Below are 12,891 nucleotides of genomic sequence, written 5' to 3'. Positions count from 1 at the left end.
TACTGCATTCCAACCACTGTGACAATACGGCCCTTCCTTCCTTCCCTGCTTCTCATTCCCATCTCCCTCCCTCCCTCCCTCCTTCCTTCATCTGCCTCCCTCCTTCCCTCCCTTCCCATCTAGCACTAGCATTTAGACTTATATACTGCTTCACAGTGCTTTACAGCCCTCTCTAAGTGGTTTACAGAGCCTCTTGCCCCCAACAATCTGGCTCCTCACTTTACCCACCTCGGAAGGATGGAAGGCTGAGTCAACCTTGAGCCTGGTGAGATTTGAACTGCCAAATTGCAGGCAGCCAGCAGCCAGCAGAAGTCGCCTGCAGTACTGCACTATAACCACTGCATCACCATGGCTCTTTGCTGGCAGGCTAAACCCAGCAGGGATGATCGGGCAAAGGCTGCCTTGGCTTATACTTATTGCTAGACTTATTGCTGCAGTTAAGATATTTCTTCTGTCTTTTCATGCTCTTGGATAGCTTTCCCTTAAGTTGGATGATAGCTGAGACAAGCATGAACTGGGACCGGACCAGACTGTGCAGCTCAAAACACTCAAAGCAGCTCCTAAATCCAGACCTTTGAGGGGCCCAAAGGGCAGGCCCTTTGCCCTCCTTAGAGTCCCGATTACTCCTCCAAGATCCCAGGGTCCTGATCTCTGGCCCTTCTTCCCAGAGAGTCTGGAAAATACCAACTTTTCCAATAAATGTCCACCAGGAGTTAAATATAAAAGGCCCAATAATATTATTGCACTGATCCAGTTATTATTGTAGCAGCTCTCGTCCATCAGCTCCTTTTATGCGTTAGATGTGTTGTTGCCTTTGTGGTAGTAAACAAGTTACACGCTGCATCACCACATATAGCACACGGACACATTGCCTCCATGCGCATAATTGTCCAACCTGTATTGCACAACCAGAATCCAGTGCCTCCATCATGCCTCCCACACAAGCTATGTAGTCAAGACTAACATGGAGCATATCAAGAGACCAATGAATCAGCTGTGGAGGGAACCGTCTTTAGTTCTTGCTTGGCTAAACAAGATGTTTCCATCTGAAGAACTAGGACCGTTTGTCCTCTGGCATATGTGACAGGAACTAAGATATCTTCTCCCACAAAAAAATGATGGCAACTCATCATACAAATGTAAGAGTTGGCAAGGCAGAGGGCGAAGGCCCACAAAGATGCAGTTCCTGTCCAAGACCCATCGGTTTTCTGCGCCATCGTCGGGTGCAGAATTCCTCAAGTAAGAAGAGAGTCTGAAAGGCTCAATGCAGCAAGAAGTCGACAGCACAGAAACTGACTTAGACCAACCAGATGTCTTCGGTGAGGAAGGAAGTGTCAGGTGAGAATTGGTGAAGTGGTAGATCTTGGACCAAAGGAGAGTTCCAGTCCCCACTGGACAAGTGGGAGGAGAGGTTGGAGAACAACATTGGAAGCAGCTGAGGAACACCATCCTGAGTTCTGCCATGAGAAGGAGGAGCCTTTGGCAAAAGGTCAGCAGGCAAAACCTGGTCAAAGCAGAAACCAGTGAACGGAGACTTCTGAGAGGAACCAGGCTGGGCTGAAAGTCTGTAGAGATTCTCAGTCATCCAGGTCATGGTTATCCCAAAGGTGCTTTTTTTTTTCAGGAGACAACTGGACTTTCTTGTTTTTTCTTTGAAGATGTTTTGCTTTTCATCCAAGAAGCTTCTTCAGCTCTGACTGGGTGGTAAGGAATGGAAGGATTTATATTCCTTGCAGAGAGCTGGTCATTTGCATTCTTTTCCAAAGAAAAAACAAGAAAGTCCAGTTGCCTCCTGAAAAAGCACTTTTGGGAGAACCATGACCTGGATGACTCTACAGACTTTTAGCTATACAATTTGGGATGAACACCCTTTGAATAGTGCGGGAGTAGGAATGGATTTCCAGAGGGAAAAATGGCAGACCACATAAACCAGGACTCAGATGGTTGGGGGCAAAAATGAGGACTCAGATTGTTGGGGACAATAGGCTGACTCTGTAAACTGTTTACAGAAGGACACAGATAAACCTCCAAGTGCTTCAATGACCCTTTAAAAGGATGCAAATGACCAGCTGTCTGTAAGGAATATCAATCCTTCCATTCCCCACTATCCTGTCAGAGCTGAAGAAGCTTCTTGGAATGTCTTCAAAGAAAAAAAACAAGAAAGTCCAGTTGCCTCCTGAAAAAAAAACACACCTTTGGGACATGCTGGGCTTCATACATGAGGCCTACCCTGAAGAAGCACCAGGGCAAAAGACAAGACCCGACAGTGAAAAAGTGACACTTCTTGTAAAGGCAATACCAGCGTCAGGTCAATGCCCAAGGGACCAATCTGAAGAACACCATGATGCAACTAAGGTGACAGCCAAGACAGGACACAACAAGAGCCACAGTGGGGCAGTGCAGGCTAATTCAGCTGACTTCCAGTAGTTTGATTCTCACCAGCTCAGGGCTGACTCAGTTTTCCATCCTTCCAAGGACGGTAAAATGAGGACTCAGATTGTTGGGGGCAATAGGCTGACTCTGTAAACTGTTTAGAGAAGGCTGTAAAGCACTGTGAAGCGGTATATAAATCTAAGTGCTATTGTTATTTTCCTTCCTCCTTCCTTCCCAGTGTTTAGTATTGCAGGCTAACTCTGCCCACAGCCAAGAGTTTGATTCTGACCAGCTGAAGATTGAGGACCTAAAATGAGGACCCAGATTATTGGGGGCAATAGCCTGAGTCTGTAAACTGTTTAGAGAAGGCTGTAAAGTACTGTGAAGCAGTATATAAGTTTAAGTGCTATTGCTATCTGAATTTTGATCATGTGACTATGCTGCAAACATAGTAAGTGTGAAAAACAGTCATAAGTCACTTTTTTCAGTGCTGTTGCAACTTTGAACAGTCACTAAATGAACTGTTGTAAGTCGAGGACTACTTGTGATAGTAAACAAGTGTTGCCATCTCAGAAGAACCTGGGCAGGGGTTGAAACAAGCAGAAGGGTTCAGCAGGAAGCTGTGCTTAGATCTCATGCCTCAAAAACCTCAGATCTTTGCCGGAATCTGCTGACTCTGAATCCAGGGAGGCAATTCCTGCCTCTCCTCCCCCCTGGTCTTTTTGCCAAGCCATCTTTCAGGGCACCTGTCGAACCCCACATCCCGCAACCCCTCAGCTGCATTTCCTGCTGAGGCCCTCAGCTCTACAAGAGACACTCAGTGGGATTTACAACGAGGAAGCAAAAACAATCAACATGTTGACAAAATATGTTAATTGCTTCAATTATCAGCCAGAGGAGCAAAGATTGCTCTCATTGGAGACTTGGAGGGAATTTCTTTCAGCCAATATCACCGAACAACCACAGGCCTCCTGACATTCTCTTCTGATGAATGGTGGGTTCGATCCCATCATTTAGCATATAAAGTGGAATTATGAATGAAGAAGAAGCAAACTCCGCTAAGGACATTCAGCTGGCGAGGAAAAAGGTCTGCCTCAGCAGTTTCTGGGCCTGCGAGAGCCGTTGAGACCCCTCCCACACTCCTGGCTGGGTTGAGTTGAGATTGCTAGGCTTGGGGGGGTTCCTGCAACTCGGTGGCTTAGTCCGTTTCAGCTGTCACCCCACAGAAAATGTGAGGACTGCAAAAGCAGCACTACATCCCACGAGTGGACTTCTCCTTGTCTCCCCTGGGCTTCTCCTATGCCCATCCTTCCTTTCTTCAAGGTATCGGGGCTTCTGCCTCTCTGGTGCCACTTTCTGGCCAAGTGGACTTCTTCCCTACTCCAAAAACAAATGCCCAGAGGACAGGAGGAAGGTTGCTGGCTAAACAGCCAATTGTTGGATTTCCCACTGATCAACACAGAAGCAGCTCAGAAGCTAACAGCCAAGAGCTTCCTTCTGTTCTTTCATTCTCTCTTCTTCCAAGAGATGTAGAGATACATGGATGAGAACTGAAAGTCCACCAGCAACATTAGCAAGTAGATGGTTTCCTAAAAGGTGGGCCGAAAGGTACAGTGCCTAATGTTCTGTGTGGCTTAATTCCCTAACTTTGTGATGGCAGTGAAGATTTACCAAAACAATCTGTGTTTACCAAAGCCCACAGCTGTAAATGTGATTGAGTAAAAAAATCACATTGAAGAAGATGTTTACTATGTTTCCCCTCCTCTTTCAAGACAATTCTTAATATTGTGGATACTTTTATGAAGTCTGGGGGTCCTCACCTGGTCCACAGACAGTTGATTTAATTCCAGTTTGCTCCAGAGCTGGGACTCGGTTGATGGCACCATCAATATGCTGTGTAAATACATCCCAGTCCAGATTGAAGAGACCAAAAGCAAAATCGTCCAACACCTGTAAGAGCAAAATATGCATTGCAGACATTAGGCACCGATTACAACATGTTAGCTGCCAGAAGATGGACACCACAGACACGATGGCAAATCAGGCTCCACCCGGCTTTTGAGACAAACTTTCTTCTCCAAACTGTTTCTTGCTGCCTGAACTCAGCACCATTATTGAGATCACCAAGAACTTTTCTGATGGAATAAGTCATAGAATCACAATGTCAACCCTGAAGCTGGCCTGACTGAGGCCATTTTGAGACTTCAGCGCTGACACACTGGAGAAGAGGGACGGGGGTGGGGGAGAATAGTTGGGGTGTTGTAGTCAAAACAAAATACTTTCTCTTGGGAACCAAGGACAGTCCTGCAGGTGCTCTGAAGGAGGGGACTGGAGTCACCTAGCAACTGGATAGTATCTTCATTGGACCGTGTGACTGATTGTTTTAAGAAAGTGGAAAACTTTTACTTTTAATTAGATGAAAACCATGGGAATAATCAGAGTCGGTTTTCACCAGCTTGTGCCAATATGACATATCCAATAAACTTATTCTTTGCGGAATCTACCTGCCTCAGAGTTTTGTTTGCTACATGCTATGTTACTTGGAACTTGCTACGGGTATGTTACTTGAAGGGACCTTGGAGGTCTTCTAGTCCAACCCCCTGCCAAAGGCAGGAGTCCTTGTACTATACCAGACAAATGGCTCTCCAGCCTCTTCTTAAAAATCTTCAATGATGGAGCTCCCACAACTTTCAGAGGCAAAGTGTTCCATTGATTAATTGCTCTCACTGTCAGAATTTTTTCCTTAGTTCTAGGTTGGATCTCTCTTTAAGAAGCTCTCACCCATTACTTCTTGTCCTGCCCTCGGGGGAACAAGTCAACCTCCTCACCTCTGTGACAGCCCCTCAATATTGGAAGACAGTTATCATGTCCCCCCCAATCCTTCTCTTCAATATGCTAGACATGCCTAATTCCCTCGACCATTCATCATATGATTTAGCCTTCAGCCCCCTTAATCACCTTTCTTGCTCTTCTTGAGCAAGTCTCTCCAGGGTCTCAGCATTTTTTGGTATCATAGTGACCAGAACTGGATGCAGTAGTATTCCAAGTATGGCCCTATATCAGCTCTTCCTAGGATCCTGAACGTCCACTATTCTCCCAGACTCTTTGGAGACCCAGATCCTGGGAATCGAGGTCTGTTTCCTGGAATTGGGAAAAGGCTCTGTACGGAGAGCAGTTCTTATGCAACCAATGCAGATTTCCTCACTTGCTTTGCCTTCGTCAGTTTGCCCTCAAAGGGAGCCTTTGCCCTCATGCGTCAGCCCAGAGCTTCAGGATGCTTGGGCTTCTGCTTCCCTGATTAAACCTGGCCACTCTGATCAATCCAAAAAAGCAATGGCCTGTTCATCTGTAATTAAATCAACCCTTCACCATTAATATTTATGCAAGTCATCCTATATCTCCTAAATCAGTACTAAGTCACCACACTTCATTGTCACTGAATGGCAGGCCAGGAGCTAAGGCCGCTCATCACCTTAAGGAAGGGAGGCAGGAAAGGTGAGCCAGGACTGCAAGCAAAGGTAGGTTGAGCCACGGTGGTGCAGTGTTCAGAGTGCAGGCTACTTCTACTGCCTGCCAGCTGCCTGCAATTTGGCAGTTCGAATCTCACCAGGCTCAAGGTTGACTTAGTCTTCTGTTCTTCCGAGGTGGGTAAATGAGGATCCAGATTGTTGGGGGCAAGAAGCTGACTCTGTAAACCACTTAAGAGAGGGCTGAAAAGAGACTTCCGGTTTGCGAGCTTCGGCGACGGCGGTGATTTTCTAAAGACCGCCAGCCCCGCCGCCTGTAGAGCCGCCCCGTGAACGAGGAGCGGCTCGAAAACTCCGAAATCTTTTTTTTTTTTTTTATTGCAAAAGTTTTACAATTACATTTTCACCCCTTTTTTCACCCCCCCACCTCCCTCCCCAAACTTCCCATCCTCCCTAACCCTCCCTGACCCGCCCCCCCCCCCGGACTTCCCTATTACATACTCATAACTAATAACACTAATATATAAGCCTGAACCCATCCCTCCCCCTATATAATTTTTCCTCTTTAATATTTCTAATACATTATTTTCAAATAAAAGCTATTTGATACTTTCTAGTTTGGTATTTGTTCTGAACATATTCTATCCACCTTTTCCATTCCCATTCATAAGTCTCTTGTGAACAATCCTTTAAATACGCTGAAATCTTCGCCATCTCTGCAAAACTAGCCATCTTCAAAGTCCATTCCTCGATAGTAGGCAAAGCTTCATTCTTCCAATATTTACCTATCAACAATCTTGCTGCAGTTATCATATACAATATTAATTTTATTTCACCCCGTGTAAAACCCTTAACTATACCCAATAAAAACAATTGTGGAGAAAATTGAATTTTTTTCTTCAAAACATTCTGCATGACCCACCAAATTTTTATCCAAAAAGCCTTAACTTTCCTACAGGTCCACCAAACATGATAATACGTAGCATCCAAACATTCGCATCTCCAACATTTTGGCTGAACATTAGGGTACATACATGACAACTTTTTGGGATCTAAATGCCATCTATAAAACATTTTGTAGAAATTTTCCCTCAGGTTCTGGGACTGTGTAAATTTAACATTCTGAACCCAAATATTTTCCCATGTTTCCAACATCACTGGTTCTTCAAAATTTTGTGCCCACTTAATCATACAATCTTTAACTAATTCAGTTTCTGAATCCCTTTCTAGCAAAACATTATAAAGCCTTTTAATATGCATTGGACCTTTCTCTCTTATATGTCTAACCAATTCTTCCTCATGCAACATAATACCAGTTTTTTGGTCCTCTTTCCATCTCAATTGTAATTGATTATATTGTAACCAATTTAAATTAATTCCTTCGTCCAACAGTGTCTGCAATGTCTTCAGCTGCCATCTGCCCGCATCTGTAAAAAGAACCTCTTTGTATAAAAACCCCCCGAGTGACATTATATTTGTATTCCACAAAGTATGACCAAGATCCAGCCATAACGGTATTTTATAATCCCATTTGAGTCGGTGCTTCTTCCAAACTCTCATCAAAGATTCTCTAAGTATATGACTTTTAAATACTTTATCTATTTTGTCGTCGTAAAATAAATAAGCATGCCATCCAAATTCAAGATCAAAACTTTCTGCATTCAATATTCCAGCCTTCTTATTTCCAAACCAATCGCTTGTTAAAGTTAAAGCTGCTGCATCATAATATAACTGTAGATTTGGGAGTTTAAGACCTCCTCTTTCTGGAACATCTTGCATAATTTTCAATTTCACTCTCGGCTTTTTCTCGTTCCAGACAAACTTATTCACGCCAGACTGCCAGACTTTCAGTTGTTTATCACTTTTAAGCACCGGAATCATTTGAAACAAAAACAGAAATCTTGGCAAAATATTCATCTTAACTGCTGCTATTCTTCCAAGTAAAGACAGTTGCAGCTTTTTCCAAGTCTCCATGTCTTTCTGAACCTCTCGCCACAACACCTCGTAATTATTTTGAAACAATTTCATATTTGATTCTGCAACCTGAACTCCAAGATATTTTACCTTAGGTACAATTTCAAAACCTGCCCTCCTTTCAAGCTCATGTTTACGATCTTGTGTCATATTCTTAACTATCATTTTAATCTTTTTTGAATTCAGTCTAAAACCTGAAACTCTACCATAGTCTTGTATAATGTCATTCATCAGGATTGTTGATTCCATTGGTTGTGATAGGGTAACAACCAGATCATCTGCAAATGCCTTTATTCTATAATCCTCTTGCCTTATCACTATGCCTTTCAGAATTTTTGAGTCCCGTATTGTATTTAGCAAGACTTCCAATGTTAAAATAAATAAAAGTGGGGACAACGGACATCCCTGTCTTGTTCCTTTTTCAATTTTAAACTCTGTCGTCAAACTTCCATTAATAATAATCTGTGCTTTTTGCTCTTGATAAATTGCTGAAATCGCCTGTATAAATTGGTCCCCAAAGCCCATCTTTTTTAAAGTCTTTAGTAGAAAATTCCAATCCACTCTATCAAAGGCCTTCTCCGCATCCAAAAAAACCAGCACTGCAGAAATCTGTTTATTCTTATCAAGATATTCCAATAAGTCTATTACTTGCCTTACATTGTCCTTCATGTATCTGCCCTCAATAAATCCCGCTTGGTCCTCATGAATCACTTTTTGGATTACTGGCATCAACCTGTTGGCTAATACCTTCGCATAAATTTTATAGTCTGTGTTCAAAAGAGATATTGGTCTGTAGTTCTCTGGTTTTTTAGGACCAACTTGTTCCTTTGGTATCAAAGATATATAAGCAGTTGTCCAAGATGGGGGTATTCTACCCCCTTGTTGAATATTGCAAAATAAATCTCTAAGTTGTCCCACCATTTCAGCTTGTAAAGTTTTATAATACACTGCAGTCAAACCATCCGTGCCAGGAGCTTTGGCTGTTTTTAGCTGCTTAATTGCCGCTATTATCTCCTCCTCTGTTATAGGATAATTCATTCTTTCCTTTTGTTGATCAGTAATTTTTGTAACTCTCTTATCCTTTAAATATTTTTCTATAAGTCCATTCTGCACCTCTTCTTTGGCATATAATTTAGTATAATAATCCACAAAAGCTTCTTTAATTAATTTTTGTTGAAAAATTTCTTTCCCTCCAATGTCAATACTATCAATAGTCCGTATACTTTGTTTTTTCCTCAGTGTGTAAGCCAACCATCTGCCCGGTTTGTTAGCGTTGCAAAATGTATTATGCTTCGCGTATTGTAAACTTGTTGCAACTTGTTCCGCCATAAGCATTTGAAATTGGTCTTTCAAAAGTTTTATAGCGCTTCGTATTCTTTCATCTGTTGGGTTTTTAATAAGTAACTGTTCTTTATTCTTTATTTCCATTTCCAACTCAGATCTTTTCTTTTGTCGGAACAGTCTATGTTTAGAATTCATGTAGATAAGTACCCCTCTCATATAAGCTTTACTTGCGTCCCAAACAATTTCAATTGGAGTACCTTTATTCAAATTTATTTCAAAAAATTCTTTCAAATGCTTTTTAAGTTCTATTATATTTTTTTCATATCTAAACAAGTTCTCATTTAATCTCCAAGAACGTCTCTCAACCTTATCCATCTCGATTTCTATCCATACAGGGCTATGGTCAGTCAAAGTTCTTGGAAAAATCTTTGTTCTTTTTGTCTTAACAAATAGATCATTTGACAACAAAATAAAATCAATCCTAGAAAAGGATCTATGTCTATCGGAAAAGAAAGTGTAATCCAATTCATTTGGATTATGTATTCTCCAAACATCTTTTAGTTCCATATCTTCTTTCATATCAAAAAAGGTCTGCGGTAGTCTAATTCTAGACTTTGCCAAGCTCTTTTTGTCTAATTTAGAATCAATTACTCCATTCCAATCTCCCATAAGTAAAATAGATCTATAGTCCCATTGCAATATTTTAGTATGTAACATCTTGTAAAAATAATCCTGTTGTTGGTTGGGAGCATAAATTCCAATCAGAAGAATTTGACCATTTGCTGTGAGCAATTCAATTGCTACAAACCTACCATCTTGATCTACTTCTATAACTTTTGCTGTTAATTTTTTATTTACATAAATAACCACACCATTCTTTTTCTGCGAAGTTGAAGATATATAATGTACTCCTAATTTTGAGTTTATCAAATATTTTTGATCTTGAGTTGTAATATGCGTTTCTTGTAAACATATTATATCATTATTAAATTGTTTCAAATATGTAAATAATTTCTTCCGTTTCTGTGCTGAATTCAACCCATTAACATTCCAAGATAGACACTTAAGGGTCATCAGCCTGTTTCTGGAGCGCAGAGCAAAATATTTGAAGTTCATCCAAGAGCTTCGATCTTGCTCCTCCCATAGCTCCACTCTCTTGTGGGGTACTCTTAGCTGCCTTCTTGTCTTGTCTTTCCTGTTGTTGTTGTTGCTTTTGTTTAAGTAACTTGGATTGAGCTCTAGTTATACGTTGATCTTTAACTTCAGTCAACTGAATCAAATCCAAAATTGGAGAAGAATCCAACAAGGGCTCACTCAGAAAACCTCCTTCTGCACCTTGCACTTCTAATTCCTGCTTAGACTGTTCTTCCAATTGCCTCTCTTCACTCTCCTTAATCTCCAAAACTGTAGATGTACGTGGAGATGGTGTTCTTTCCTTAAGAATAGTACTATAAAAATGTTGTGCCTTCTCCACGGTGTTCAACCAATATCCTTCTCCCTTATATCTAAAAATTATCCCAGCTGGTGCATCCCACCGGAAGGGTACCTGTAAGTCTTTCAATTCCTTAACAAGAAAACCAAATTCTTTTCTAGCTTTCAGCATTTTAGGAGGTAATTCTTTAAAAATTACAAGTCGTGAGCCCCCCACTTGTACAGAGGTGTGAAAAGATTTTTGGAGGATTTCATTTCTAATTTCTCTCTCAGTAAAGTATATGACCACATCTCTAGGCAGTTGTCTTTGTCTGGCCACCCAAGAGTTCACTCTGTAGATTTTATCTATTTTATGAAATACCAAATCAGGATTAACTTGTAAAATCTTAGCCAGGGCTTCAGAGCAAACTTGTCTCAAGTCCTGTCTCTCCTCCTCTCGAATTCCCCGAAGCCGTATGGCAAATTCCATCGCCCGGAATTGTATCATGACAATCTCATCTTCAATTCTCTGCATTTTATTGTCTACTTCATCAATTTTATAATCATTATCTTTCATCCTAACATTAACTTCTGATTTGAGTTCTTCAACTTTAAAATCAACTTTCCCAATAAAATTTGCCAGGCCAGACGCCACTTCTGATATTTTTTTGGTCACCATATTTTGATTCTGTTTCACCATGTCTTTAACTTCATTAATTTCCTGCAAAAATTCCTCATGTGATTTTTGAAGTTTATAGTCTATTTCCTGTTGAGATTCTTGAAATTTGTCATCCAAAGTTTTAGAAATAAATTCTTTTAAATCTCCCACATCAAAATCTTTTTTCTGAGTCTGTATCTGTTGTGCTGGGGGAGGCTGTGCTTTATGTGTGGGAGATCCACCTCCTGTTGCCTTCACTTCCTGCTTCTTTGAGGCCATCCTGCCACGTAGGCTAGTTTTACTAAAAAGGGAAGTTCTTCTTCCTCTCCCACCTCCACAAAGACTTTTAAAAAAGTCCCCCAGATTTAATCAAATAAGAACCAAAATAAAGCAAAGTCCAATATTGAAAAGTTCCTCTCTTATTTCTCTTGTAAAAAAAAAAAATACAAGCGAAGCAGCTTCGTGGCAGTTTAGAAACTTTGTAACAAAGCAAGATGAGTTCAGCAATCCACACTCGCCCGCTCGTTAACTTTGAGGCTAAGCGCCATATTTTTACAGTTCACTTTCACTCATCCGCATTTCTCAATCAAGTTAGAAAGCCAAGAAAACTCTAATACTTGCGATTCCGAGTTTCAGGGTTCAAGTAACAATATGCTGCTTATTCAGGCTGGTTTCTTTTCTTTCAATTTAAAGTTTCCTGTAGCCGGCTTGTTCTGCGAAAGCAGACTTGTCCCACGCCGCCCGGAGTTCCAGCAGGTCGAATGGGAGCCGCTCCTGTTCCCTCCCCAGAAACTGTTCCCTGGGGGGGTTGCAGGGGCTCAACCTGTACCCTGCGATCTCTCTTCAAAAATCCTAAAGATTTTTGAAGTTTTCGAGCCGCTTCTTAGTCACGAAGCGGCTCTACAAGCAGCGGGGCTGGCGGAGCTTCAAAAGGCACCGCCGCCGCCGAAGACGAGGAAACCGGAAGTCCGAAAACTCCGAAATCTTGAAGATTGCAGGAGCAGAGACAGCAGGGTACAGGTTGAGCCCCTGTAACCCCCCCAGGGAATCGCTTCTGGGGGTGAAAACAGGAGCGGCTCCCTCCCAACCTGCGGAGACTCCGGGCGGCGTGGGACGATTCTGCCTTCAGCAGAACAAGCCGATAGCAGCAAACTTTTAAAGTGAGAGGAACTAATTCTAACAAAGAGGAGGCCTTAAACTCCCAAACCTACAGTTATATTATGATGCAGCAGCTCTAACTTTAACAAGTGATTGGTTTGGAAGTAAAAAGACTGGAATACTGAATGCAGAAAGTTTTGATCTTGAATTTGGATGGCATGCTTATTTATTTTATGACGACAAAGCAGATAAAGTATTTAAAAGTCATATACTTAGAGAATCTTTGATGAGAGTTTGGAAGAAGCACCGACTCAAATGGGATTACAAAATACCGTTATGGCTGGATCTTGGTCATATCATGTGGAATACAAATATAATGTCACTCGGGGGGTTTTTATACAAAGAGGTTCTTTTTACAGATGCGGGCAGATGGCAGCTGAAGACATTGCAGACACTGTTGGACGAAGGGATTAATTTAACCTGGTTACAATATAATCAATTACAAATGAGATGGAAAGAGGACCAAAAAACTGGTATTATACTGCATGAGGAAGAATTAGTTAGACATATAAGAGAGAAAGGTCCAATGCATATTAAAAGGCTTTATAATGTTTTGTTAGAAAGGGA

The 12,891-nt window shown here is 41.5% G+C and overlaps 1 protein-coding gene across 7 annotated transcripts in view; it reads right to left on the bottom strand.

The window, feature by feature from the left end:
• Positions 1-12,891, bottom strand: part of SARDH (sarcosine dehydrogenase) — a 68,853-nt gene that overhangs the window by 26,683 nt on the left and 29,279 nt on the right. For all 7 annotated transcript variants that reach the window (XM_070955542.1, XM_070955543.1, XM_070955541.1 and 4 more), the window contains one exon: positions 4,194-4,323. In XM_070955542.1, the coding sequence (XP_070811643.1) occupies positions 4,194-4,323 (130 nt within the window). The remainder of the gene's footprint in view (positions 1-4,193; positions 4,324-12,891) is intronic.

This window comes from Pituophis catenifer, unplaced genomic scaffold, assembly GCF_029215685.1.
Source record: "Pituophis catenifer annectens isolate HBS135680 unplaced genomic scaffold, rPitCat1.0.hap2 SCAF_17, whole genome shotgun sequence".
In the NCBI taxonomy this organism is placed as follows: Eukaryota; Metazoa; Chordata; class Lepidosauria; order Squamata; family Colubridae; genus Pituophis; species Pituophis catenifer.
The sequence above is the reverse complement of the archived record's forward strand: the minus strand, read 5'-3'. Positions and strand labels throughout refer to the sequence as shown.